The 26,322-nt window shown below is 61.7% G+C and overlaps 4 protein-coding genes across 12 annotated transcripts; 2 read left to right on the forward strand and 2 right to left on the reverse strand.

Moving 5' to 3' along the window:
• Positions 1 to 40: 40 nt before the first annotated feature.
• EME2 (essential meiotic structure-specific endonuclease subunit 2) lies at positions 41 to 7,177 on the forward strand. 2 transcript variants are annotated; one of them, XM_075994953.1, is made up of 8 exons: positions 41 to 306; positions 599 to 735; positions 1,094 to 1,186; positions 2,257 to 2,348; positions 2,514 to 2,607; positions 2,763 to 2,878; positions 3,066 to 3,258; positions 6,850 to 7,177. In XM_075994953.1, the coding sequence occupies exons 1-8, from the start codon at positions 72 to 74 to the stop codon at positions 6,940 to 6,942; spliced, it is 1,053 nt and encodes a 350-aa protein (XP_075851068.1). In that variant the 5' UTR covers positions 41 to 71; the 3' UTR covers positions 6,943 to 7,177. The 2 variants fall into 2 exon arrangements, with proteins under 2 accessions (XP_075851068.1, XP_075851067.1); XM_075994952.1 differs by lacking the exon at positions 6,850 to 7,177 and adding an exon at positions 3,331 to 3,698.
• Positions 4,007 to 10,145, reverse strand: SPSB3 (splA/ryanodine receptor domain and SOCS box containing 3). Of its 7 annotated transcripts, none has more exons than XM_075994948.1 (7): positions 10,053 to 10,145; positions 8,325 to 8,462; positions 5,690 to 5,867; positions 5,391 to 5,578; positions 5,209 to 5,311; positions 5,006 to 5,131; positions 4,007 to 4,758 (listed from the first exon to the last, which is right to left on the reverse strand). In XM_075994948.1, exons 1-7 carry the CDS (start codon positions 10,053 to 10,055, stop codon positions 4,415 to 4,417), a joined length of 1,080 nt encoding a protein of 359 aa, XP_075851063.1. In that variant the 5' UTR covers positions 10,056 to 10,145; the 3' UTR covers positions 4,007 to 4,414. The 7 variants fall into 7 exon arrangements, with proteins under 7 accessions (XP_075851063.1, XP_075851065.1, XP_075851064.1 ...); XM_075994950.1 differs by lacking the exon at positions 10,053 to 10,145 and adding an exon at positions 9,835 to 9,880 and having other exon boundaries at positions 8,325 to 8,479; XM_075994949.1 differs by lacking the exon at positions 10,053 to 10,145 and adding an exon at positions 9,237 to 9,813.
• Positions 10,146 to 10,248: 103 nt separating this feature from the next.
• On the forward strand, positions 10,249 to 16,118 carry NUBP2 (NUBP iron-sulfur cluster assembly factor 2, cytosolic). Of its 2 annotated transcripts, none has more exons than XM_012743549.3 (7): positions 10,249 to 10,366; positions 13,452 to 13,570; positions 13,650 to 13,848; positions 14,799 to 14,953; positions 15,074 to 15,184; positions 15,357 to 15,426; positions 15,839 to 16,118. In XM_012743549.3, the coding sequence occupies exons 1-7, from the start codon at positions 10,351 to 10,353 to the stop codon at positions 15,982 to 15,984; spliced, it is 816 nt and encodes a 271-aa protein (XP_012599003.1). In that variant the 5' UTR covers positions 10,249 to 10,350; the 3' UTR covers positions 15,985 to 16,118. The 2 variants fall into 2 exon arrangements, with proteins under 2 accessions (XP_012599003.1, XP_075851069.1); XM_075994954.1 differs by lacking the exon at positions 10,249 to 10,366 and adding an exon at positions 13,175 to 13,236.
• Positions 16,119 to 17,235: 1,117 nt separating this feature from the next.
• IGFALS (insulin like growth factor binding protein acid labile subunit) lies at positions 17,236 to 20,458 on the reverse strand. The gene is made up of 2 exons (XM_012743498.3): positions 20,341 to 20,458; positions 17,236 to 19,181 (listed from the first exon to the last, which is right to left on the reverse strand). Exons 1-2 carry the CDS (start codon positions 20,354 to 20,356, stop codon positions 17,431 to 17,433), a joined length of 1,767 nt encoding a protein of 588 aa, XP_012598952.2. The 5' UTR covers positions 20,357 to 20,458; the 3' UTR covers positions 17,236 to 17,430.
• Between the last annotated feature and the right edge of the window lie 5,864 nt (positions 20,459 to 26,322).

Genomic DNA, 26,322 nt, shown 5'->3' on the forward strand with positions numbered 1-26,322 from the left:
CCGCCGGAAGCGGCCGGTGTCACAGGCAAAGGCGTCCGGGCGCGGCCGGAGGGGAGGAGACCTGGCCGGCCATGGCGCCGGCTGGGTGCGGCAGGGCCGCGGGCTCGCGCAGGGGCCGGGGCCGGAGCCGCCCGCGGCGGCCCCCGACCTGGGAGATTTCGGACTCTGACACCGAGGCCCCCGCCGGCGCGGAGGCCGCCGAGCAGGCCCGAGACCCGGCCGCGGAGCGCGGGGCGGCGGCCGAGGCGCTGCGGCTGCTGCGGCCCGAGCAGGCCCTGAGGCGCCTCGCGGTGCGCGTGGACCCAGGTGCGGCGGAGGGTGAGGGTCCCGCGGGGCTCAGGCTGGGCCGCCGCGCCCGCGCATCTGCTCGGAAGTTGCCTTTCACCCGAGGGAAGTTGTTCTTGGGCGGACAGGGGCGTCCCTGCGGCCGCCTGCTGCCCGGGACTTTGGGGCGGCTTCCCCGCGGGGCGCGGCTCCGCGCGCTCGGAGCCTGCGGGCCGTGCCTGGCTGTGCCAGGCTGCGCCCCCTGCCCGAGGAGGGCCCTCGTGCGGGCGGAAGGAAGGAGTGGCTGAGCTCTGTCTCCCTCCGGTGGTCTCAGCCATCCTGGAAGATGCCGGCGCTGACGTCCTCATGGAGGCCCTGGAGGGCCTGGGCTGCGAGCACCGCATCGAGCCCCAGCGCCCCGCCCGGAGCCTCCAGTGGAGCAGAGTGCGGCCGGACCCCTGCCCCTGCAGTGTGAGTGTCCCAGGTGACTGCAGCAGGAGCCCCGTTTCCTCGGTTTCCAAGCGCCAGCCTGGGTTGGGTGTGTCCTGTCCACGGTTTCAGGTCCTAGGGCTGTCCCAAAGGGCTGTTGCTGTGGCCGTGCACGTCTTGCCTGCTGGAATGGAGCAGGGCTGGGCCCTAGAGCCTGAGCTCAGCTGCTGCTGAAGCCTGTTCCGTCCCCCAGGAGGCTGTGGTCAGTGTTCCTGCTGGCCCCGTGGAGCCTGGCTGGTCTTGACCTTGGCAGGAGACAGAACACTTGGCTGTGGCCATGCACAGAGCTGCCCGGCTGAGGCCCTAGGTGGGCCTCACTGTGTCCTGGTTGTCCCCACAGGTGCTTCCCGAGGTGGGGACGGCAGAGGAACAGGAGCTGCTGTTACTTCTGGAGCCTGAGGAGTTTCTGCGCGGAGTCGCCCAGCTGATCCAGGTGATTGGGCTGAAGCAAGTCCCTTTCCGCCGGCGGTGAGAGGCTGGGTCCCCAGCCAGGGCACTTGCTCTGCCAGTTCCTGCCCTGAGGGAGAGGAGCTGGGGCTGGGACTCCTCTCACGTGCCAGCAGGACAGCACGTGGCCCCAGGGATTGACCAGACACCTTTGGCCCAATGAGTACTGTCACCCTGGAGTGGGCTCCCAGCCTCTGATCTCAAGGAAAGGGCAAGGGGTGGCAGGGAACATTTTTGGATAACAGAGCTGAACAGAACAGGAAGTTCTTTCCCAGCTTGTGGATGGCATGGAGCCAGAGGGGCTGGTGGGTTGACTGCCCTTGGCCATGGGGAAGCCGAGCAGCGGGGCTGTGTGCCCAGCAAGGACAATCTGAAGGGCAGTGTCCAGGTTCCTTCTGCCACCTGGAGGCTTGGGGTGGCACCCTAAGAGAGAAGCGATGAGGAAACTGAGGTGAGGTTGAGGGTGGGACGGAGAAAGTCTCTGGGCTCTTTCTTGGGCACAGACAGGATCTTCCGCTGCTCCTGGGGGTGCAAGCAGCTGCGGGTGCCTGGGAGAGCAGGAAGCACAGGAGTCTGGCAAGAGGGAGCCTGGGACTTGGTTGGAAGTGTTGGCAGGGCTGGGGCAGGTGTGGGGCCCTGTGCCTGGATATACCTTGGTTGCAGCAGAAATAGTGCTCTGTTGACATTTATGCTGGAGTGAGATTAGGTTAGACCTAATCTGCTAGGTGCCAGTGTCCACATATCCGTCTTTATCAAGCACCTGCTGTGTGCCGGGTAAACGCCAGGCTGGGGTGCAGAGGTGGACTAGGAGTGAGCAGCTCAGGCCAACTCTTCTAGAAGCTTAGGGCACACCCAGGGAGCTCTCTTCAGGCCCCTTGACCTCAAGGGAGGCGCAGCTGGTTTTTGCAGATGAGGTGACAGAGCAGAGGACACACCCGCCAGGCTGCTTCCTGTACCACTGGCTTTTTCTGGGGCTTGTTGCTCTTCTACAAAGTGACCATGGCCCTTGCTGCCACAGCCCCCCATGCAAACGTGTGCCACGTGCTCTCCCTGCAGGGCTCTGGCCAAGTCTGCCCGCTGCCCTGGTTTCCTCCCGAGGTCCCTTCCTGCCGCCACCTGGCTGTCATCGGGCTGGACGCCTACCTGTGGTACCACTCACCCTGATGCCTAGGCTGCAACAGGGGTTCAGAGAGGGTGGGGGTGCCTTGGGGGCTGCTGTGGCCCTGCTGATCCCACTGCCCTGGAGGGGTAGAACTCAGGGAGGGCAGGACCCATAGGGAGGGGGAGCCAAAGGGAGGGTCATTTCTGCTCAGGTCTCGCCAGCCCATCACCCAGGGGACGCAGCAGCCTGAGAGTCCAGAGGAGGCTCCTGCCGAGGTGACTGTCAACTGGCCAGAGGTAGAGGAGGTGAGGGCTGGTCTGGCCGGGTGAGTCAGTTGGCTTTGGTTGTGGCTGCCCTCTGCCGGGTTTGGTTCCCAGGGTGGCGTGTGGGGTTGGTCTCAGCTCAGTGTCCCCAGGGGACCCCTCCTCTGGCCCACACCCACGGCTCGCCCCCTCCCCAGGCCCTGGTGCGCCTGCAGCTCTGGGCGAACGTGGACGTGCTGCTGGTGGCCTCCTGGCAGGAGCTGAGTCAGCACGTGTGCGCCGTCACCAAAGCCCTCGCCCAGCGCCCCTTCAAGTGCGTGCCTCCCGCCGGGCTGTAGGCTGTGCTGGGCAGGGGAACAGGATCACCTGGGGGGTGGTGCCTCCCTGGCCTCTGGGAGGGCAGAGCTGGGCAGGAAGGCGCTACGGTGCCCGCTGGGGGAGGGGAGGGTGATGGGGAGGTGAAGTCTCTACAAGGCCTCCATGCCCCTCCCTGTCTGCAGGCAGTCCCAGGAGTCGCAGGCCTTTAACTTCTGCACAGCAGGGCGCTGGGCAGCGGGCAAGCCATTGACGGGAGACAACGGCGCAGGGCTACGGAGGGCCTGGTGGAGGCAGATCAGGCAGTTTAACCGGGTCAGCCCAGCCGTGGCCGACGCTGTTGTCACTGCCTTCCCCTCCCCCCGCCTCCTGCAGCAGGTGGGCTCCCCACCCCCACCCCCACAGAGGCCAGGCCCTCTAGCCCCCCCTCATCCCTACGCCTGTCCTTAGGCACTCGCGGCCTGCAGCTCGGAGCAGGAGCGCAGGGGTATCCTGGCGGACCTCCCCGTGAAGGCCACTGACGGCCGGCGGCCCCGCAGGGTGGGGCCCGACCTCTCCCGCCGAGTGTACCTCTTTCTGACCACCACCAACCCCGACCTCCTGCTGGACCTGGGCTCCTGACCACGGCTTCGGGACCCAGCGGAGGCCTCCTGCCTGCCAGCGGGACAGCACGTGGCCCCAGGGATTGACCAGACACCTTTGGCCCAACAAGTACTGTCACCCTGGAGTGGGCTCCCAGCCTCTGATCTCAGGGGAAGGGCAAGGGGTGGCAGGGAACATTTTTGGATAACAGAGCTGAACAGAACAGGAAGTTCTTTCCCAGCTTGTGGATGGCATGGGGCCAGAGGGTCTGCCCTTGGCCATGGGGAAGCCGAGCAGCGGGGCTGTGTGCCCAGCTAGGACAATCTGGAGGGCAGTGTCCAGGTCCTTCTGCTACCTGGAGGCTTGGGGTGGCACCCTGAGAGAGAAGCAATGAGGAAATCTCTAGGGAGAAAGGAAGTGTCCCCCCCGGCCTGCCTCTTCCCAGCAGTGTCAGGATGGAGCCAGAGTCTCCAGGAGAAACATCGTGGACACCAGCGAGCCCCGGACCTCCACGTGGGCTCGTTCAACCTCGCAGCCGTGTGGGTGTTGGAGATAGACTCTGTTTATTACAGTCACGTGAGTCTCTGCGACAGAGGACCGGCAGCCGATCACATGCAAAGCAAGTCAGGGAAAACCAAGGTCGCAGAGGCAGGAGCAGCCAGGCTCCAGCGAGGCTCTCCTCCTCGGCAGCAGACGGCAGCCTCCTGGGGCACTCGAGGTCGGCGGCTGCTTTCCCGGCCAGCACAGGCAGTGGAGTGGACTGGGACACCCAATGGCCTGCGGCCCTGGAGCCCCCACAGGAGGGACTGTCTTGGCCTCCGGAGGCAGGGAGACGGTTCTAGACACCTCACCCCTCTCCTCCCTCCCCTGCTGCCCTGGAGTGTGGCCGGAAGGAAGGGACAGAGAAAACAGCTGTCCCGGCCCAAGAAGGCAGTTTTCATTGGAAAATAAGTTAGGTCCGTCGGCAGCGTTTCCTTTGGCAAGGCCTGGTCTCGGGGCCGCTGGGACTGGCCGCAGCCGCCTTGGGCGAGGGTGCCGGGGGCTTGCGGCGGCTGCAGTTCATGCTCAGCACCCAGCCCAGCTTATTGCGCAGCATCTGCTTGAGCCCAGGTGGCAGGGGCAGGCCCTCGAGCGTGTCCCCCGAGTCTGGCCGCAGCTGCCGCAGCCGGTAACAGCACAGGTACTGCAGGGAGGTTACGCTGGCGCAGGAGCGGATCACCTTCATGCTGCTCTTGGCCGCCGTGGAGCACACCATCGGGTAGAACTTCTTGTTCTGCAGCTTGGTGGCCGCCACTCCTGGAAGGGAGGGCCTGGCCTGAGCCCTGGGCCAGTGAGTGGGGGCAGGGAAGGGGTGTTGTGCTAAGGTGACCGGGTGAGCAGCCGAGTGGGAACATCAGGACTCAGCTTTGGCGCACAAGACTCCAGCCTGGCCTTGCACTGGCCCCTGGCCCACCCTCTGGGGACCCTGGGACTCCTGGCTTCTAAGGGAAGCCCTGGTCGGCCCGGGACAGGCCTGCCTGGGCTGGGGTACTGCCGCCCTCACCTATGCACTTCCTGTTCTTAAAGAAGGTCAGCGTCCCGTGCCAGGTGTCCAGGTGCACACCGATGATGGAGCCCTGGCCGAACCTCGAGGAGAAGCTAGTCTTGTCTCCCTTGTGATGAAGGAGCCCTGGGGGTGGCCAGGGTGGGGTGAGCACAGGAGCCCGGCCTCTGCCACGCCCTGCCCCCCCCTCGGGCTGCACGCACCCGTGTAGGAGAGGCCCCAGCTGTCCTCGTCCCTGCCAAGCAGGCTGCAGAACGTGTGGTGGTACTTGTCCAGGTCCACGTCTGACGTCCCGATGCCCACCATCTGGGAAGGAGGGGGCTAGGCAGCAGGGCCTCCAGGGCCGGCCTTCCAGAAACACCCCCCCAGGCTGGGTGCCACTTACCATGTCAGTGCCGTAGACGGGCGAGGTCATCTTGATCTCCCAGAAGTGCTGGCCCTCGCCCAGCTCCTTGGTGCCCCGGATGGCTGCAGTGCCACAGCTGTACTCCATGTGGAAGCTGACCTTGCGGTTGTCACAGCTCAGCAGGGTGGCCGAGGACTTGTTCAGGTCATCCCAGACCCAGTCAAAATCTGCAAGAGGGAGGCCCAGGCTGGGGCAGGCCCCGGAGCCACCCCCAGCTCCCCCTGCCCACCTTGGGCCCTGCTGGCGCAGTCCTGGTGGCGCAGCCCCCTGGCACTCACGCTCGTCCTCCTCCCCGCAGCGGCAGTCCTTGCCCCGGTGGGCCGCGTGCAGGCTGCTGCAGGAGGTGGCCTCGCTCTGGCCGGCACAGTCACAGAAGGACTCCCCGGTTACCGGCACCGCACTGGGGATGGACGGCGGCAGGGGCGAGCTCTCAGGGTCGGAGTCCGAGTCGCTGTGCTGGGAGGAAGGGATGGGCCGTCCTGCCTGCCACCACCCACTGCTGGCCCTGACCCCTAAAGGCTGAACCGCTCTGACCCACTGAGACAGGGACTGCCTCGTGTCCCCCCTCACTGCACAGCCAGCTCACAGTGCCACCCACGGTGACCGCGACACACTCCTGCCCACGCCTGGTGCAGGAACTGGCACAACCTGCTTCCCACAGGCCCCTCGTGCCACTGCTGTGTGGGAGCGGGCGCAAAGGCTCCAGCCCACCTCTGCACCAGCAGCGCCCTGGAGGCCCAACCGCTGATGGACGCCCAGGGTGGCGCCCAAGCTCCCTGCCCAGCGTTCTCAAAGCAGATTCTGGGTCATAGATAAGCCACAGGCCCTGCCCTGGGGGTGGCAGCATGGGTCCCCCAAATGGCAGCTGGGCTCCTCACAGCATATGGTCCCCTTGCTGTCCGTGGCAAGGGGTGGCTCTTTCACGAGGCCCAGTGGCTCATGCTGCTGCCTCAAGCTTCTGCTATAGGAAAGCTGGGACTCGGCCACACCTTCAAGGGGCTCAGTCCTGTGGCATGTTCTCCAAGTCCTGGGGGCCTGATCTTGGCCCAGCGGCCAGACACCAAGGCTGAGCTAGCCAGCTTCTGGCAACAGACTGACCCCCAGGCCCTCCTGGGAGGCCAGCCAGGCCTGTCCAGACCTGCCCAGGGGCCAGCAGTGTAGGTCGCCTCTGCTGGCCTGGGGGACCAAGGCCAAGCCTCCACCCTCAGCTGGGCCCTGGCTCCTTCCTCTAACCCCGGCAGACCCTGCTGCCCTGAGGAAGCCCACGGGCCTGCTGCAAGGCATCCCTGGCCCGTCTCTGCCCTCCCCCTTGTCCCCTCCTCTGCAGCCCTCAGCGTGAGGCCCTGTGCACCTGCCGCAGACCCTCCACCCACTTCAATTTCTTCTCATCACACTTCCCTGAAATTCTTTGTCCTGTTTCTGTGCCTCTTCCCACCAGAAAGAAAGCTGCTCAGGGAAGGCCAGGTGCCTCCAGTCTCTCCCATTACACCTGGTGTCCGGCACGGTGGCCACACAGTCACCAGTGAACTGAGTGAGGCAGCCTGTGTCAAAGACGAGCACCTGCACGTGCTGCCCCGGGACAGCGGGGGACCCAGCTCTCCAGGAGGAGACGCCACAAAGAACAGGAAGCTCACTTGGCTTCCAGGTGAACGCAGGCCTGTCAGGACCACCCAGAAAGGTACAGCCATCCTCCAGAGAGGGGTCCCGGCCTGCAGACAGGGCAGGCCCACTGAGGCAGGAGCCTGGGCACAGAACTGAACACCACAGGCCCAGGGGCAAGCTGGCCATCACCGCAGCTCCCTGGGAGGGAGACACTTAACGCTGCTGGCAGCTCTGTGGGGAGAGGGCAGGGAGGTGTGTGTCATTCAGCCTTCTGAGGGGCCCAGGATGACCTGCCCGTGCACGTGCACTGCAGGCCCATTTGGTGACAGAGCACAAGCAGCATGCATGCGTCACACACTGCACCCGGCCCACAGACAACACCTGCATCACACAGCCATGAGCCTGTGGGGCAGGGACAGAGAGCAAGCAGCCTGCTTGACCACGTAACCAGCGGGAGCTGGAGGCAGGGCAGGAATGCGGCCTGGCCCCTCCTGGGCTGGAGCAGGCTGGCAGGTAGACTAGGGCTCCCCATCCACCCAAGTGCCTAGTGGTCCCATCGGGCTAAGGGATAAGCCCTCACTCTGGGAGAAGAGCCTAGCCCCTCCTAGGACACCTGGCTGGGACAGAACAACATTGCAGCTGTGGCAACAGCACAGAGATAGTTGCCGAAGAAACGGCCAGACTCCTGTGCTGGTCTAAAGACCTCAGGACACCAACTGAGAACAACCCTCCCAAGGGTCCTCGCCCCCCTCCTGCCTCACTGCCCCCCACCAGGCAGAGCGGCCGAGCAGCCTGGCCCGTGGGCCCCACCGTGGCTGGGTGGGCACAGTGGAGCGCTGGCTGCGAGGCCAACAGGCGCATGGGACAGCCCTGCTGCAGATGACAGCTGAGCATCGCTACCAACACCTTGGCATTTCTGTGCCTCCCTGAATGGAAAGAAGCTCAGGAATTTTGATTTTCAAGAATCAGGATACTCTTTTTCTTACATATGTATACAAGAATATACACTACATGTTTATACTGGCAGAAGAAACTTCCAGAGTGTGCACACCAAATTAACCATAGCGATCTCTGGAAACTGTCTGGGTAGACACAATGGAGAATTTCTGTAGAATGAACTGAACAAAAACCAACGGCCCCACACTGCAGTGTGCAGACAAGAGCAAACAGAAGAACGTGGTGTCTGTTCTGAGGCCTGTCACGCCGAGGCTGTGTCCTTTCCCAGGTTAAAGAAACCTGGGAAAACCTCACTGAGAGCAGCACGCCCAGGAGACAGTCCACAGCACTCCAGCCTCGCCCGCTGGGACCTACCTGCCCATCAGAGTCGTAGCCCCAGTTAGCGGTGCCTGCCAGAGCCACAGCTCGGGTGTCCACGTCTCGGCGGGCAGCGCTCAGGACAAAGTGCCATGCCCTGCTGCTCCGGGGGCGTCTGGCCATGGTGGAGAGAATCTGGAAGAAAACAGGCTCTGAGCAAAAGAAGACATGCGGCACATCAGAATGTCCTCCAGCACCGCCCCCCAAATCCTCTGCCTGTGGCACTTCTCGTCTCAGCTGCTCTGCAGACGGGCCTTGACCCACCCACCCCCGGGCAGGGGCTTCCAGAGCCAGGGCTCCAGGACTGTTCTCGAGAGCCTGTACCTCACTCAAGTATCTGAGCACCTCAATAAAACCTAGGCAGATGATGTGGCATGCCATCCAGACATCCATAACTCTGGAATGTGACTGCTAGCCCATCTCTCTCCAGGTCCTCATAAACCTGGCTGCCCCGCCTGCGTGTCCCACAAGCATCTCCAACCTTGACTGGCTCCTCCTTAATTGTCCAGTCTGACAAATGGCTTCTTCAGCTTCCCAGGTCATGCCAGAAGCACGGCAGCCATCCATCCACCCCTGACACACCCTTCCTCCTTCCTCAAGGCCTGATTGCCTGGCACACCCCACCGCACGCGAGTGTTTTCCTCGCTGCCGCGGGGCCACCATCTCCTGAACCACATGACTCACCTTCCACTTCACTGAGTACTGCCAAGTTCTCTTTTGAAACACAAACCTAAAACCCATTCAGGGCTTGTCATTGTTCTTGGAATAAAACGCAAAAGTCCGTAAACGCTGGTTCTCTGCTTGCTCATCACACCGCCTCCTCTTAGTTGCCAGCTGGCTCCTGCCTTTTGCCCCGAATGCCCCCCTGCACCTGCTCAAGGCGGGTGCCCCTCCGCCTCTGGCCCTCACCTTCCAGGTCCAACCCACGGTGACACGGTGGTCTCGGGCTATCTAATGCCTGGCTCTGCCAGGCTGAAATCCCAGTGAGGCGGGCACCGCTCCCACCTTAGGGCAGGCCGGGCCGCGGACCCTGAGCACCAGGTGAGCGCGCGCAGGTGCAGCTGTCCTGGGCTGGGACCGCCGCCGCGGGCGCACCGGTCCCTGCGCCCGGCCCGCGGCCACCGTCGGCTCCCAGCCCGGCTTAATGTCCGCTCGCCGCATCGCGCACACAGTAGGCGCCACGTGACGCTCGCCGAATGAATGGCCCGGCGCTGTCACCGCGCGAGCCGGCAGCCCGCGCCAGCCGAGGCCGAGGCTGTGCCGCACGGCGCTGCTCCCCGACCCGCGGCCCCGGGCCGGGCGGGCCGCCCGAGGCGACAGCGGCCGGGGAGCGGGCTCGGCCGTCCCTGTGTCCGCCCCGGAGGAACAAAGGCCGGGCGGGCCTCAAGGCGCCAGCGCCCGCCGCTCCGGCCCGGCCCGCAAGGTCAGCGCGCGGCCGCCCGAGCCCTCGGGGGCGGCGGGGCCACCTAGGCCAGGAGGCGCGGACCGCGGCCCCGCCGCCGCTCACCTGCAGCCGCGCCGCCGCCGCCGCGCTCCGCCGGGCCGGCCGTGACCTACTTTCCGCTCCGGAGCGGGACGTAAACAATCCCCGCCCCCGGCGCCGCATTGGCCCGGCTGCCAGGAGCGGGCGCGCCCGGCTCGCGGCTTCTGGCGGGGGGCGGGTCTCCGGCCTAACCGGCCACAGCCAAGAAGTTGCAGGACCTGTCAATCCTGACCCCACGTTACCATTGGTCACATCTCGAGCCGACGGAGAGGAAGCTCGCGCGTCCATTGGAGGCGGGGCGCGGACGGGAGGCGGTCCCACTAGCGAGCGTGGCGCGGAAGTATGTCGCCCTCCGTTTCGTCGGAGCCGGTTCCGGCGCGCCGGGCTGAGGAACTCCTCCGACGATCTGATTGGCTGAGGGTAGCGGGACTAGTCCTATCAAGATGACCCGGGGGCGGGCTCACACTGCCCATTGGCTTGAAGGTCTCACGGTCCGCAGGCGGAAGCAGACGGAAGCCGCGAATTCCAGCCGGCGGCGGGATGGAGGCGGCGGCGGGTGAGTACGGACTGGCACCGCGGCAGTCGGGTGGCGTCCTCGCGGCCTGGGATCTCGCCACGCTTTGCCTTTCCCTAGGAGGCCGCACCACGCCGCTCCAGTGCGCCGGTCCCAGGCCGGAGCCGGGCGCAGGACCCCGAAGGGCCGCACTCCCGGGTCCGTGGGGGCAGCAGCGGGGCCAGACCCACCGCGGCCACTTTCTTTAAGCTTCGCTGTTTGCGGGGGAAGGTTGCGTTGGCAGGTTGCGTTGGCGGCGCGTCCGCCTGCCCTAAGCTACAGGTGTGCGTCGCACCTGCAGCGAGGCCGACGCGCGCTCACGGGCAGGTGGTGTTTCTGCAGGTGTGTGGAGAGTGCGCGCAAAGGTGTTTTGTCTGGTTTTTAAATGCAGCTATTTCCTTGTCTCATGCTACGGGTTTTTGACTTGGTAGCCTGGCAACGCTGCCTTACTTAAAGTTTGGGTAAGATTAAAAAGAATTCTTGTTCAAATATAGTGTTCTGAAAGGAAACAAATACCAGAATGTTATGTGTTTTTAGTTTTTTGTGGGAGTGATGTTGTATCTAAGCCTTAAAAAAGTGAAATTCTGGTGTGGGCCAGAATACATACAAGTAGGTGTATCAGTGTTTGCACAGATTAGCCGATGTAAGCCTTTGTAAGTAGTGGTTGGTACAATTATCTTCTTTTTTTGTTTTTTTTTTTTGTTTTTTGGAGACAGTCTTGCTATGTAATCCCGACTAGAGAGCCATGGTGTCAGCCTAGCTTACAGCAACCTCAAACTCCTGGGCTCAAGTCATCCTCCTGCTTCAGCCTCCAGAGTAGCTGGGACTATAGGTGTGAGACACTGTGCTAGCTCAGAAGCTTCCTTTAAACGAGGGAAAAAAGTACACATAAAGATTCAAAAAGCACACATAAAGATTCAAAAAGCCTAAAAGGGCATATGGTAAAAAAAAAAAAAAAAAAATCTGACCTCCCTGTGCCCACAGGCAACCCCTGGCCTAGCACATATTTTCCTGGATAGAGCTGGAACCCATTCTACTAAGTGAAGTATCTCAAGAATGGAAAAACCAGCACCACATGTACTCACCAGCAAATTGGTATTAATAGATCAACACCTAAGTGGACATATAAGAGTACCATTTATCGGGTGTTGGGAGGGTGGGAGGGGGGAGGAGGGGATGGGTGTATACAACCACAACGAGTAAACTGTGCAACGTTTGGGGGATGGACACGCTTGAAGCTCTTACTTGAGGGTGGAGGGGGGCATGGGCAATATATGTAACCTTAACACTCGTACCCTCATAATACGCTAAAATAAAAAAAAAGGAAAAACGAATGAATGATCAAAATACAGAATATAGCCGGGCGCAGTGGCTCACGCCTGTAATCCTAGCTCTCTGGGAGGCCGAAGCGGGCGGATTGCTCAAGGTCAGGAGTTCAAAATACAGAATATGCATCTGCAGGAAAAAAATATCTGGAGAAATAGACAGTCATCTGGTGAAACACAGACATTTCTCAAAGATGGGATTTGCACTCTGCATGCTAACCATTTGCATTTTTATAAGGGACACAGGTCATTCTTGTTACCAGGAGATATCTTAATTAAATAAAGAAGAAAGGACCCTATGTGCTAGGCCCGTAGTGAACGTGCTTCACTTACAATCTGCTTATAAACTTTTCCACCTTGCTTAGCAGTGGAGGGTTCTTCAGGTGTTTTCCTCAGAGTTGTGTAGAAAGGACCTGCTCCTCCCAGTTACCTGGCACCTCATCCTGTGTGGTGCTCCACACCAGCCCAGCAGGCAGGTGACATTCCCCGCTTGTGCTGAGGAAAGCCAGTCTCCCTGGGATTCAGAGCTTTGTCGCATGGCACCAGTCCCAGCGGCAGAGCGAGTCAGCACCCAGACCCGCTCTGTCCACCAGAGGCCCCAACAGAGTGCCCCCAGCAGCAGCGGAGGTGAGCTCAAACCGTCCGTTCGTGTTACTTCCTGCACCTGTTGGCGGTTAAGTGATTTAAGTAATGACCCGCTCACTGTTACAGGGGTGACTGCAAGGCCGTGGTCTCTGGGCTTTATGCTCGTACACGAGGAAGGGGTGCCTTTTCTGTGTCGCCGTAAAAAGAGTCAGGGCAGGTGCTTTAACGCGTTTGTGGCAAGGACCTGCCTGAAAGCTGGGCCAGGTTCCCTCTCAGTTCCCGAGTGCTTCCTGGGAGCCTTTGGATTTGGGAGCCTTGGAACCTGCCCTTGAGGTGGATCAGCAGCAGGGGCAGTATCTATGGGTCATTTGTTGATCCCCTCACAGCCCCCCTTCCGAGGTCCTCTCCAGAGGTGGTAGAGAGAGCAGCCCGTTGCAGACGGGGGCAGGAGCTTGCAGAGGGGCAAGATGGCAGCCCCTGCGTGTGGCAGGGTCAGGACAGCGAGCACTCGCTTGGCATCCCCTGCAGACTGCTGGAAGGGAGAGGAGCTGGCCCAGAGGGGTCAGCGGGGACCCAGAGTGGGGACTGGGGCCTGTGTGGGGAGTGGTCAAGGACACGGTTGTGTCCTATGGCAGCTCTTGTTTGCTAAGGTTTCTTAAGAACCCTTGTAGTGGCCAGGAGCATGGCTGTGGGCCAGCGAGGACTGTGGCCTTGGTGGGTCCTCAGTCAGTGTCCTCCCGGGAACTGGAGGCCCGGGGCCAGCGCCACCTCTGACCCCAGGAGAGTGGTGTGGGGGAGGGCTGGGTCTCCTTCGGCACAGAGTTGCTGTGGTCCTGTCAGCAGGTCCGGTTTGTCTCACCTGTTTTCCCTTAGAGCCGAGCCGGTGCCGGGACCGGGTTGTGTTGCCCGCGGCTGGGAGCCGTGCACATGCTACGCAGGTGTGCACACGTGTGCGCATGCGCTGTAAGGAGCAGGCTGGGGGCTCTGCCCTCACCAATGCAGGGCTCAGGGGTGAAGGAAGCCCTGTGATGGGGCTGCAGGGAGACCTCCCACTTATGCCAGGGGAAGGGATGGGGGGCCACATTTGGGTCTGGTTGTGAGCCTGGCCAGGGCTCCCGGCGCCAAGTGGGCTGAGAGCCACTCAGGGTCCCAGCCGTCTGTCCCATATCCCTGACCAGAGCCTGGAAACCTGGCTGGCGTCCAGCACATCATCCTCGTCCTCTCGGGAAAGGGAGGCGTTGGAAAGAGCACCATCTCCACGGAGCTGGCCCTGGCCCTGCGCCAGGCAGGCAAGAAGGTGAGAGCCCGCCCCTCGGGCTGCCCCTGCTCAGGGAGGGTGGGCGGAGACCAGGCACGTGCCCTCCATCCCCTTGCAGGTGGGGATCCTGGACGTGGACCTGTGCGGCCCCAGCATCCCCCGCATGCTGCGGGCGCAGGGCAAGGCCGTGCACCAGTGCGACGGCGGCTGGGTGCCCGTGTTCGTGGACCGGGAGCAGAGCATCTCCCTCATGTCTGTGGGCTTCCTGCTGGAGCAGCCGGACGAGGCCGTGGTGTGGAGAGGCCCCAAGAAGAACGGTAATGATGGGGGGTGGCCGGCACCCCATCTCAGCTGACCCCCCAGTGCTCAGAGGCCTATGGAGGAAGCCGGGCATGGTGGCGCATGCCTGTGGTACTAGCTACTCAGGAGGCTGAGCTAGGAAGACTGCCGGAGCCAGGAGTTTGAGGCTGCTGTGGGCTGTGATGACCCCACGGCACTCAGCCTGGGCAACAGAGTGAGACTCTGTCTCAAAAAAGATTTTTTTAAAAAAAACCTTGGAGGAAGCCCAGGGCTGCTGTTCCTCCTCCTACAGGGCCGCTGCCCCTGGTAAAGTGGGAAGGTGTCCCTCTGGCCTCTCAGTGGCATCCCGGACGGTGGACGGGGGGCTCCAGCAGGGTGTGAGATAAGCCTGTGCGCAGGCAGATCTCGTCTAGTCAGCGTCACTGAGACCGTCGGCCATGGCATCCAGTCTCCTGGGTAGGAGGGGCAGGGTCTGCTCAGACAGGGACCTGAGGACCCCAGTGCTGGGGGACTCTGGAGCAGCAGGTAGCATTAGAGCCCCCCAGCTGCAGCGAGGGCTGCCACGGGGGAGAAGCGAGCTCAGAGCAGACAGCTGCTTCTGTGACACGCCGGCCGGGCTGCCTCCTCTGGGCGTGAGAACCGGGTATGCCTGTGGGCACTGACACCCCAGGCAGGTCAGGGCTCCCCCTCCTGAGCTAAGGTCCAGGCAGTACCAACCACCGGTCCTGTGGGTGTGTGAGGCGGGTCAGGGACAGGTTTGCCCCCCTACGGCCTCCCGCCATCCCTGCTCCTGGCCAGGGCCGCCACTGAGCCAGCGCCCGCCCTGCTGCGGGTGGTCCCAGGGCCTTCCAGGAGTCTCCAAGGGGGCCAGTGGGGGACTCGCTGGGCTGGGACCCCACCTGCTTGACTCGAGGGCACTGGGCTGCGTGCGTGGCACAGACCCGCTCCACCCCTCGCCCCCCCCCAGCGCTGATCAAGCAGTTTGTGTCTGACGTGGCCTGGGGGCAGTTAGACTACTTGGTCGTGGACACACCCCCAGGGACCTCCGACGAACACATGGCCGCTGTGGAAGCCCTGCGTCCCTACAGGCCCCTGGGGGCCCTCGTGGTCACCACGCCTCAGGTACTGTTGGCAGCGCCGTCCCGTCCCCAACGTGTGGCCTTTCCCCATGGCAGGGCCGGGCTGGTGCCTGCCCATCCTGGCTGAGTTACAGGCAACTGGCCGGCTCTGTCTCGACTCCAGGCGGTGTCTGTGGGGGACGTGAGGCGGGAGCTGACCTTCTGCAGGAAGACGGGCTTGCGGGTCTTGGGGGTCGTGGAGAACATGAGCGGCTTCACCTGCCCGCACTGTGCAGTGAGTCGTGGGGACTCGTCGGGTGGGGCAGGCGGGTCGGGGCACGAGGCCAGGGGGAGCCGGCGTCAGCCCCAGGGCGGTTGGTGACTGGTGAAGGCCGAGGGCCAGCTCCCTGGACCTGCGTGAGTGCGGAGGCGTCCTCCAGCCCGGCACTCACAGCCCTGTCTCCTAGGAGTGCACCAGCGTCTTCTCCAGGGGCGGCGGGGAGGAGCTGGCCAGGCTCGCCGGCGTCCCCTTCTTAGGTGAGTGACAGAGCCTGGGTGTCTGGGGCCCTGATGGCTGCTCTGGGTGGGTCTGACTCGCCTGCGCCCACCGAGTGCCCAGCAGGAGCCGCTTCCTCCCGCCTTGGTCGCACGCTGGCAGGCGCCGGCCGTGCGCTGCGGCTCGTCTCTGGGCAGTCGCTGCCCAGCAGGCACCTGGGTTCCGAGCAGGCGCCGCATGGTAGACACGCCTGCAGTGCCCCAGGTGGGTAGAGTTCGGTGGCTGCTGTCCCCCCAGCTGTCGTGCTAGGAGCCAGCTGCCGAGGGTGCCCAGTGCTGGCGCCCACCCGTGCTTGTCCTCGCCTGCGTGGCCAGGAAGGCAGCGGGGCTCAGCCTGCGGGGGTGCCCAGTGGGTGCCACCGCCTCTTCCTCGGCCTCCCCTCTGTCCTCACAGGCTCGGTGCCCCTGGACCCTGCGCTCACCAGGAGCCTCGAGGAGGGCCGAGACTTCATCCAGGAGTTCCCCGGGAGCCCTGCGTTTCCTGCACTCGCTGCCATAGCCCAGAAGATTCTGGACGCGATGCCTGCTCAGGCCTCCTGACTGAGGAGCCGCCTCCTCGAGGGCCCCGAGAGGAGTCCCCGCGGCAGAGGGCCCGGGACGATGTTTCCTCCGTGACTGCAGCGGCTCCTCCGCGGTCCGCGGCTGCAAGGACAGTGCTCCCTGGTGCCCTGAGACTGTTCTGAACACCTGAGCCGGTGTTCTGGGACTCCACCCACGGCTGCTTCCCAGCACTCGTCCCTTCCCGTGCTGCATCCCTGCCCCAGAGGGACAGGCTGCTCTTGGCAGCCGAGCGTCCCCCGCCCCGGTCACCAAGCTCTCAGGACTCCCATGGCCCTCAGTGGACCCTGGGCTGCCCATACCCTGAGAGTCCGTGAGCGACCTGCACTCGCGGGAGGAGCGGGGAGCGTCCTTGAGGTGACAAAGTGACCTCAGACGTGTCGCGTGCCTTGGAGGAGCCCACCATTAAACGTGCCCTGGCCACTGCCACGGCACCAGTCAGCCTCTTCTGGACTCTCTGTCCTTGCGCTCAGACAGCACGCACTTCTGCAGGTCCTGCTGCCGACATGCCCCTGGAGGCCCAGGTGAGGACGCATCCGCTTCCCGTGTGGAGGGAGTTCGGGGAGATTTTATATCAGAAAGCTGCGTGGGGGCTCGGCCATGGTGGAACTGCCCACTCCTCGGGGGACGGGGACACCCAGGGACTGAGAAGAGGTGGCTCTGAGAGTGAGCTGGGCGTCCTGGGGGCTCTTTTTCCTGGTGAGACCAGGAAGGGAAGCAAGTGGGAAGCAGAGCGGCCGCGTGGGGGCCGTTCTCTCCAGGGATGAGCTCGGCCCTTCGGGAAGGGCATGGGTGGGGCCCAGGAGAGCAGCTCGGAGGCGATTCATGGGGCCAGGTGGGACGGCCGTGGGGACGCGCCCGAGTCTGCAGGTGCCATTTCCCTGAGGGAAGGTGTGGGAACTGCAGTGTGCACCGGCCACCTCTGCCGCCACGGCTGGCTCGCTGCCCCTGCTCTCCTGCTCAATCTCAGCAGCGGCCACAGGGCCCTGGCCACCACCAGCCCTGTGTTCTGGCTACCGGGACACGGCACTGCCAGTCCCCAGGACGACACCCCAAAGAGGAGAGACGAGGTGCTAAGGTTCTGGGAGGACCTGAGGAAGTGCCGTCCTTCCTCAGGTGGGGTGGGCGTCCTGGGAGGAGTCTGGGGGCAACCTAGAGGACCAGGACACACTGGCTGCAGGATTGAGGCCGCCTTGCAGGGCCCAGGGCAAATGCTCCAGGCCACACGCTGTGTTCATTGTGTTGTCTTCCTTTAATTGGTGACGGGGGGCTGCCATGCCTGCTCATCCCTACCCTGTCAGGCTGGCACAGCCCGGGACCGTCCTTCACAGTTCCTCGTTCTGAGGACAGTGAGGACCTGTCCTGACCCCAGGGCAGTGTGTGGCCGGGGCGGACCAGGCAGGGGACCACAGCCGGGAGCCCCTGGGGTCAGCAGTGAGCAAAGTGGGCCTCACTGACGTCCCGCAGGTCGAGGCCGGCGAGGCCGGGGGGGCTGGCACAGGTGATGTTGTTGTAGGTGTACACGGGGGGCTGGCAGTCGTCCCCCTCGGGGGCCGCCCGGACGAAGCGGGGCACGGCGCTGGGGTTCTGCAGGGCAAAGTCCCGCAGCGCCTTGAGGGGGCAGCCGCAGTCCCAGGGGTTGCCCTCGAGCCACAGGCGCTCCAGGCCCGCAGGCTGTGGCACGAAGGACTGCAGCGAGTTGTTCCCGAGGCTGAGGTAGCGCAGCCGCCCCAGCGGCGAGAAGAGGCCCTCGGGCACCGCGTCCAGGCGGTTGTGCGAGACGTCCAGCCAGAAGGCCCGCTGCAGGGGGCCCAGCGCCTCCGCGGACAGCTCCGACAGCCGGTTACGGGAGAGGAGCAGGAACTCCAGCTTGCCGAGGCCCTGGAAGAGCCGGCGGGGCAGCTGCGTGAGCTGGTTGGAGGTGAGGTCCAGCTCCAGGAGCTCGGCCAGGCCCCACAGGCTCTGCTCCTCGATGTCAGAGATGCCGTTGCCCCTGAGGAACAGCCTGCGCAGCCCCGAGAGGCCGGCGAAGGTGTGCTGGCGGATGCGGCCCAGGCAGCTGCTCTCCAGGTGCAGGCTGTGCAGCTTGCCCAGGCCCTGGAACACCTGCTCCGGGAGGTTCCGGAGACAGTTGCCAGAGAGGTTCATGACCGCCACGTTGAGGAGGCCGAGGAAGGCGCCCGCCTTGACGTCCTGGATCTGGTTGTCGTTGAGCGTGAGCACCTCCAGCTGCCCCAGGCCCTCGAACGCCCGCTCGGGCAGCTGCCGCAGGCGGTTGTGGCCCAGCTGCAGCTCCTCCAGGAAGTGCAGGTCCTTGAAGGTGCGGGGCCGCAGGCCGGCGAGCGCGTTGTGGGACAGGCGCAGCACGTGCAGGCCCAGCAGGCCTGGGAACGTGTCCTCCAGTAGCCCGGCCACGCGGTTGTGGGACAGGTCCAGCCAGCGCAGCGCCTTCATGCCCAGGAAGGCGCCCGGGGCCACAGCGGAGATGAGGTTGCGGGCCAGGTAGAGCTTCTGCAGCCGGGGCAGCCGCGTGAAGACGTTGGCCTTGATGCTCCGCAGCGCGTTCCTGCTCAGGTCGAGCTCGCGCAGCTCGCCCAGGCCGCAGAAGAGCGCCGGCTGCAGGTAGGCCAGCCTGTTGCCGGCCAGCACCAGCTCGCGGAGGTTGCCCAGGCCCTGGAACGCCGTGTCAGGAAGCACGGCCAGGCTGTTCCAGCCGAGGTTGAGGTCCCAGAGGCTGGCGAGCCCTGTGAAGAGGCCCTCCTCCAGCCTGCCCAGGAGGTTGTTGCTGAGGCTGAGCGAGGCCAGGCCGGGCGTGTGCGCGAACGTGCGGGCCGCGAGGCTGCGCAGCCGGTTGCGCTCCAGGTGCAGGTGGTAGAGGCTGCGCAGCCCCAGCAGCGCCTGCGGCTCCAGGCTGCCCAGCTGGCTGCCCTGCAGGTTAAGGAAATCCAGGCTGGAGAGATTCTGGAAGGCCGCCGCGGGGATGGAGGAGAGGTTGTTGCCGTCGAGCCACAGCGCCCTGGCGCTGGTAGGGATGCCGCCGGGCAGCTGTGTGAGGTTCCTCGAGCTGCAGAAGACGCTGAGCTCGTCCGAGTAGTCGTCGTGGCTGCAGGTGCAGGCGGCCGGGCACTGGTGGCCCAGCGCCGCCCCGCACGCCAGCAGCAGCGCCAGGGCCAGGCCTCCTGCGGGGGGAGAGGGCTGAGGAGGCGGCACCGGAGGGTTCTGGCGGGGTGCCCTGGTCTGCCTGGGGTGAGCGCGACACCACACCTCCCCAGGCCTGAGCCACAGAAGAGGCGGCTCGGCCACGAACCGAGGCACACGGCCACCCAGAGTCGCGTCCTCTGCTCCCGCGCTGACTCTGCACTTCCCACCATGGGACCCACGGGTGGCGTCCCTGTCTCGCTGCAGAGAAGACGTGGTTCGGCTGTGCCCGGCCCACGCGGGCTTGGGCAGGCTGGCCCTGGCTGCTCGGCCGTGCGGCCATCTGCACCCCCACGGCAGACGGCCAGGCCAGGCTGCTGCGGTGGTCCAGAGAAAGGGGAAGGAGCTGAGCCGTCAGCCGAGCTCTGACCGTTTTTGGAATATTCTAGAACAGGTCTGGGTAGGGTATTCGCTGGTTGCCCCTGGTGAGCCAGGTACCCCCTGCCTGTCCAGCCCCACATGCTGGGGTGCTCGTCCGCCTGCTCCCCAGCGCATATGGCCTGGCCCAGGCCTTGGGGCAGACCCCAGTGGTCCACTTACTTACCCGGGGTCAGGTTGCATCTTGGGACAAGGACCACCGGGCCCCACTGACCCAGCAGCAGTCTCGCCAGTAGCAACATCCCAAAACTTTGCCTGCGGGACACCGTGCCACCCGCCACATAGCCCCGTCCCCGCCCCAGAGAGCTCAGGATCCTAGGGTGGGGCAGGGCAGCATGGGGGGCTGTGATGGGGTGGGGCAGCCTGGAGTTCAGCCCAGGCTTGAGACCAGGGCACCCCACAGATGAGGGGTGTGAGGCGCCATCCGCCGCCCACCGGGGCTGGGCCCTGAGAGAGGACCTAGTGGCTGGAGGGCAGTGGGCCCACAGCTCGGCCGTGAGGGGCACCCAGTCACTCCAGGGGCTGAGACCTCGCCAGCCCCTGCCTGCGCTGCCCGCCAAGCTCTTAGGACGGAAGGAAAGGTGGGAGAAGGGAATGGAGACCCTCTGCTGTGCGGCCCAGCCAGGTCTCCCTTCTACCCCAGCAGTCCCCAGAGTCCCCTAGACCCCCAGAGCTTCCCTGAGGCTGTCCCTGGCCCCACCAGGCTCGGTGACATGGCTGGCTACCCCCAGGTAAGTGGCAGGAAGCTCTGGGGCGCCTCACCTTTCCTCAGGGCCATTCTGCGTACAGACCGGGCTGCAGGCTGCAGGGAGCGAGGGCGTCTGCTGTGCCGGCCACGGGGCAGCCAGTGCCTGTCAGCCGCAGGCCCGGCCCAGCTGGCCCCAGCCCCGTTAACCCCCTCGTGCCGGGTGGCAGCACCAGTGCAGACGGTGCGGGCGAGAGTCCATCTGAAGCCGCCCAAGGCGGCCAGTCCCCGTTTCCCTGCAGAGCTGGCTGGGGTGGGCTGGGCAGCCAGGGGCGGGTGGGAGGCCCCCTGGGAGTGGGCTGGCGCTCGAGGCAGGTCTCGGGAGCCCAGGGCTTCGCCTGTTCCCACCCGTGGGCAGGGACCCCTCAGGTGGCTCTGAGGTCTTGGGCGCCCCTGGCCTGAGCCGTTACCCTGGGCTCTGCGGGCGCCACCACCTGTCCCTGTGTGCCTCCTGCGTGCTGCCCACCACTCTCCCCGAGGGGTCCACCCTTCGGCTGTCCAGGGCCCGGGCCCGCCTCAGCCTCCTGTGACCTCAGGTCAGCTGGTGTCTGGCCACTGCCCCACCCCCAAGCCTCTTCTAGGAACACCTGGCAGGAACGAGGCAGGCGCCCGTGTTTGCTTTCCCAGCGCCGTCTTCGGGGCAGGGAAGAAGGCTGCTCCTGCAGGAGAGGTCAGCCCTCCCCGCCTGCGCGCTGGCCCTCCTTGTCCTGCTCAAGCCCTGTCTCCGGCTGGTCACTGCCTCCTTCTGGGCCTGAGCAGGTGGGACCTGGCCATTGTCCTGCCTGCCTGTCCCCTGCATGTCCCCGGAGGACCCCTCTCTGGCTGTCGGCTCCTCCCCACCCCCGCTCTGCCTGGGGAGTGGGGTCGTGTGTGCACGGGAGGAGCTGGAAGAGGCGCGTGTGGGCGCAGACCAGGTGGGTGGGGCGGTGACCCACACCCGTCTCTCCAGGGTGCCTGTCCTGTGGGCAGGGCCCCACGCCGGTGCTGGGGACAGGCTTCTTCCCTTTGTTGGGAATCGATCGTTTCCCAGGTCGTTTCTCGGCTTCTCTTCTGAGAAATTATAGATCCGCAGGGAGAAAGTCCACACCCAGAAAGATCCACAGGTGAGTTTACACAGGGGAAAGTGCAGACTCAGCAGGGGCCCCGGGGCCAGCCGGGCGGCCTTTTCCCAGGAAAAGTCCCCGAGTGGGGCTGAGGCTGGAGCCGGGAGCCCCTCGCTGTGTGTGGGGGGGTGACATTACTGTCCTTTCACTTTGGGAGGAGGGACAGGACTCTGTGTGTTAGGGAAGCCCTAACAGGATTTTGGCAGCCGGGTTATATATTTTTAAACCTCTCGAATCCCGGGAGGACGCAGAGGAACGCGCACGCAGGCGTCCAGCCACGGGTTCCGCGGAGAACACCCCCATTGCCGCCGTGCCAGCTGCAGGCTGGCCGCTCCTGGTGTGTGTCTGGTGTAACCGTCTAAGCATCTCCCCGAGGAGTCTAGATCCGCCTCCTTTGAACCCTCACGGCAACAGTGGCTGCATCTGCCCGCGGTACAGCCGTGTGGCGGCCGCACGCCCGTGCGTTCACGCTGCTGCTGCTCCGGCTCAGCGTCCCCCGGGCATGCGCATTTCTGCCGGAGCAGGACTGGGTGGGGGCACGGGCACCTCGCAGGGCGAGGCCACCGCTCCCCAGGAGTCAGGCAGACCTCGCTCTCCCCTCACCGTCTCCGCTCACGCTCGCTCGTGCGGCCAAAGGGTGGCGGCTTTTGTTCTGTGTTTCCTCAGTTGCTGGTGGAGACAGCATTTTTCAGAGGCTCCTTGGCCATTGGGTGCTCCTGTTTCAACGAATGCGTGTTTTAAGTTTCCTGCCAGTTTTCTTTTTCTATATATATTAGTTGGCCAATTAATTTCTTTCTATTTATAGTAGAGATGGAGTCTCACTCTTGCTCAGGCTGGTTTTGAACTCCTGACCTCAAGCAATCCACCCGCCTCGGCCTCCCAGAGTGCTGGGATTACAGGCCTGAGCCACCTCGCCCGGCTCTTTTTCTTCTAATATTTCCTATAGACAGGGTCTCACTATGTTGCCCAGGCTGGTCTCAAACTCCTGAGCTCAAGCGATCCACCTGCCTCAGCCTCCCAGAGTGCTGGGATTACAGGTGTGAGCCGCCATGCCCGACCTAGATTTTCTTTGAAACGTGGTCTCGCTCTGTCGTCGCCCAGCTAGAGTGCAGTGGTGTCATCGTAGCTCCCTGCAGCCTCCAACTCCTGGGCTCAAGAGATCCTCCCACCTCAGCCTTGCGATCCTGCATAGCCTGGACTGTAGGTGCCGCCACGCCCGGCTCTTGTGCTGATTTGCTATCAGGTTGTCTGTTAGTCTGGCTTACAAGATATTTAAAAAAAAAAAATTCTAGCTGCCAGCCCCTCGTCAAATACACGTCACTGGTATTTTGTCTTGCACCGGAGTGGCCTTTTCATCCTCATTGTGACTCTGGCGAGAGTTCTTAATTCAGGCTTGGGAAGAGGTCCCTTAAATGTTACCTGTTGAACTTGATTCTTCAAATATAATAGTAACGATGGAAAAAATGCCAGAATCTCTTATGTAGTCCCACTTATGGTTTCAAGTCCTACTGGCACACGGACTTGAGTATATTCTCCTAAAATAGCTTGTGAACCGTGCGTTGTTCTGTCGTGTGGTGTCTGCTGTGCAGCTTCTGCTCTGCTCTCCGTGAGATTAGGGCTCACACACACGAGCTCGAGTCTGTCTCTCTGTGCGGACCCCAGTGGCCGCAGCATGGCGAGTGAGATGGCTGTCCCCGCGGCCCGGTCGGCGCTCTCCTCCTCCCACCGTCTGCCTGGCTGCTGCCCACCGTCCCGTCCGGTAAAGCAGGCCCCGCCCCCGCCCCCTTCAGGAGCATTGTGGGTATTCCTGGTCCTTTGCATTTTTGTGTGAACTTTGGAAACAGCCCATCGAGTTTCTAAAACAAAACCAAAAACCTGTTGAATTCGGATTTGTGCTGCATTTGTGGAGAATTGAGGCCTTCGAGTCTTTCCACCCCATGGACGTGCCGTTTCCTCCTCTCTTCTGCATCTTCCTTAACTTCTCCCAGGAGTGGGTCTGAGATTTCTGTGTCGTGATCCTGCATCCTTTGCTAGATTTTTTCTTACACGGTGGCTATTTTTGATACTGTTACACACATGTCATCTTTTTTGTTCCTCAGTTTCATTTGGGGTTTTTTTCCTTTTCCTTTTTTTATTTTTTCCAGCATATTATGGGGGTACAAATGTTAAAGTTACGTATATTTCCCTTGCCCTCCACCCCCCTCCAGTCAGCTTCAAGCGTGTCCATCCCCCAGTTGGTGCGCATCTCACTCATTATGTATATACCTCTCCCCTCCCCCTCCCAGGCACCCAATAAATGTTATTGCTATATGTCCACTTATGTGTTGATCAGTTAATACCAGTTTGCTGGTGAGTACATGTGGTGCTTATTTTTCCATTCTTAGGATACATTACTTAATAGAATGGGTTCCAGGTCTATCCAGGAATATACAAGAGGTGCTATACCACCATTGTTTCGTATAGCTGAATAGTACTCCATGGTATATATACACCACATTTTATTAATCCACTCATGTATTGATGCCCGGGCACTTGGGTTGTTTCCACATCTTTGCAGTTGTGAATTGTGCTGTTATGAACATTCAAGTGCAGGTGTCTTTTTCAGAGAGTGACTTTCGTTCTTTTGGGTAGATGCCCAGTAATGAGACTGCTGGATCAAATGGTAGATCCACTTATATCGCTTTAAGGTATCTCCATATTGCTTTCCACAGAGGCTGAACTAGTTTGCAGTCCCACCATTTGGGGTTTGTTGAGGCTGAAATTCTCTACAGTTCTTTCTCTAAGATGGCTTTACTGACGTAGAACTTGCGTGGCAGTGGGTCAGGTGTGCGGAGCTATGCGGCCTCCCCCCACAGTCCGGCTTTCTGACGCTTCCACGCAAGACGTGCTCGTTTGTGTCGCCCCTTTCGTGGAGCGTCTGGTTTTCAAGGTTTGTCTAGTTGTGTCGTGGATCAGCGCTTCCTGCCTCGTGGCTGACTCGGATTGTTCTATGGAGAGACTGCAGTTTATTCATTCACCAGCTGACTTGGATTGTTTCCATTTGGGAACTATTACATATAACGCTACTGTATCCATTTGTGTAAACATTTTTAGAAAGTATGTTTCACCTTGCTGGGGTAGATTCTTAGAAGTAGAATTGCCAGTTCACCTAATATTGTATCCTTTTTGAAAACTGTTTTCCAAAATGATTACATCACTTTAAAAGTGTGAGAGTTTCAGTTGGCCCACATCCTCACCAAAACTTGGTAGGGTCAGGTTTTTTTCAAGGTATTCTAATTACAGTTTGTTTTTCACTAATAACTAGTGATGTCAGACACCTTTTCATGTGTTCACTGGCCATTCTGCTGTTTTCTTTGGTGAAATAGTCTAAGTCTTCTGCTAATTTTTTAAGTGGGTTGTTTATATTCTTGAATTGTAAGACTTTCTAGTATGGAATACTGGATAAAAGATTTGCAAATATTTTTCCCAATCTGTGGCTCTTTTTTAAAAATGTTTTTTAAAGTGCAAAACTTTTTCATTTTAATGAAATCCAGTTTATGTATTTTTCTCTTTTGTGGCTCATAACCTTGGTGTGCTACCTAAGAATTCTTTGCCTGACCCAAAATCACAGAGATTGTCTCTTTGTCAAGTTTGGTAGCCTCAGCTCTCACATTTAGGTCAGTGATCCATTTTGGGTGAATTTCTGTGTGCAGTGTGAGGGGAGGGTCTAAGTCTTGTTGAAAAGACTGTCATTTCCCCAACTGCAGTGTCTTGGCATCTTTGTTGAAAAATCAATTGACTATAAATACAAGGATTGATTCTGGACTCTCAGTTGTGTCCCACTGAGCCACATGCTTGTCCTCACACTATCACAGTTGACTGCTGTGGCTTCATGGTGCATTTTGAAATCAGGCAGCCTGAGTCCTCCAACTGTGTCCTTTTCAATATTGTTTAGCCTCTTCTGGGTTCTTTGTATTTCCATATGCATTTAGAATTCACTTGTCACTTTCTCCAAAAAAGCCTGCTGGGATTTTAATAGTTAACAATAGTTTTCTAATCGGTGAACATTTAGGTTTTTCTATCATTTCTGTTAGCAGTTTTCAGTGTATAAATCTTCAATTTCCTTGTTAAAGTAGTTCGTGAGTATTTCATTACTTTGGATGCCACTGTGAATGGAATCTCACTCTCGCTTTTGGGTTGTGATTAGCACGCAGAAACACAGTGAATTTGCCTTTACTAATCTCATATCCCCAGACCGTGCTAAACTTACCAGTGCCAGTTGTGTGCCTGTACCCCCAGGACTTGCCGTGCACAGGGCCACGTCACTCGTGCACAAGGACATTTCTGCTTTGTCCTTTCCAGCATGTGCACTGCTTGGTGTCTTGCCGCGCCCAGCATGGTGCCGAGTGGCAGCCTCGCCTCGTCCCGGATTTAGCGGCCAACACTGTCACGCACCATTAGCTGTGGCGCTGCGTGTTTCACTGGTGCCGTGGGTGACAGAATGCCGCCGCCCACTGCAGCTGCCCACGCTGACGCCGGGCCCGGGGGGCAGGTCAGGTCACACGGCAGAGCTAAGGCTGCGACTGGCTGACCCCGGTGTGGTTAGAGGGTCCTTGAAAGTGGACACGGGAGTTAGATGATGTTGGCATGGCAACGTGAGGACCCAACCAGCTGCCGCCGCTGGCCGCGCGCCAGTGGTCCCAGCGGCCTCTGCAGGGAGCCGCGCTGCACACGCTTGGATCCCGCCCCTGCGAGACTCACGGCCGGCTTGCGGCCTCCAAGAGTGTAAGGTAACCCTGTGTTGTTTTAAATCACTAAGGTTGTGATCTGTTACAGCACCAGTCAGAACCTGACACGGATGGCCTTTGTCCGGCGGAGAGAGCTCCCTTCTCTTAACAATTCGAGATGTTTTCTCGT

The sequence above is a fragment of the Microcebus murinus genome, chromosome 19, assembly GCF_040939455.1.
Source record: "Microcebus murinus isolate Inina chromosome 19, M.murinus_Inina_mat1.0, whole genome shotgun sequence".
NCBI lineage: Eukaryota > Metazoa > Chordata > Mammalia > Primates > Cheirogaleidae > Microcebus > Microcebus murinus.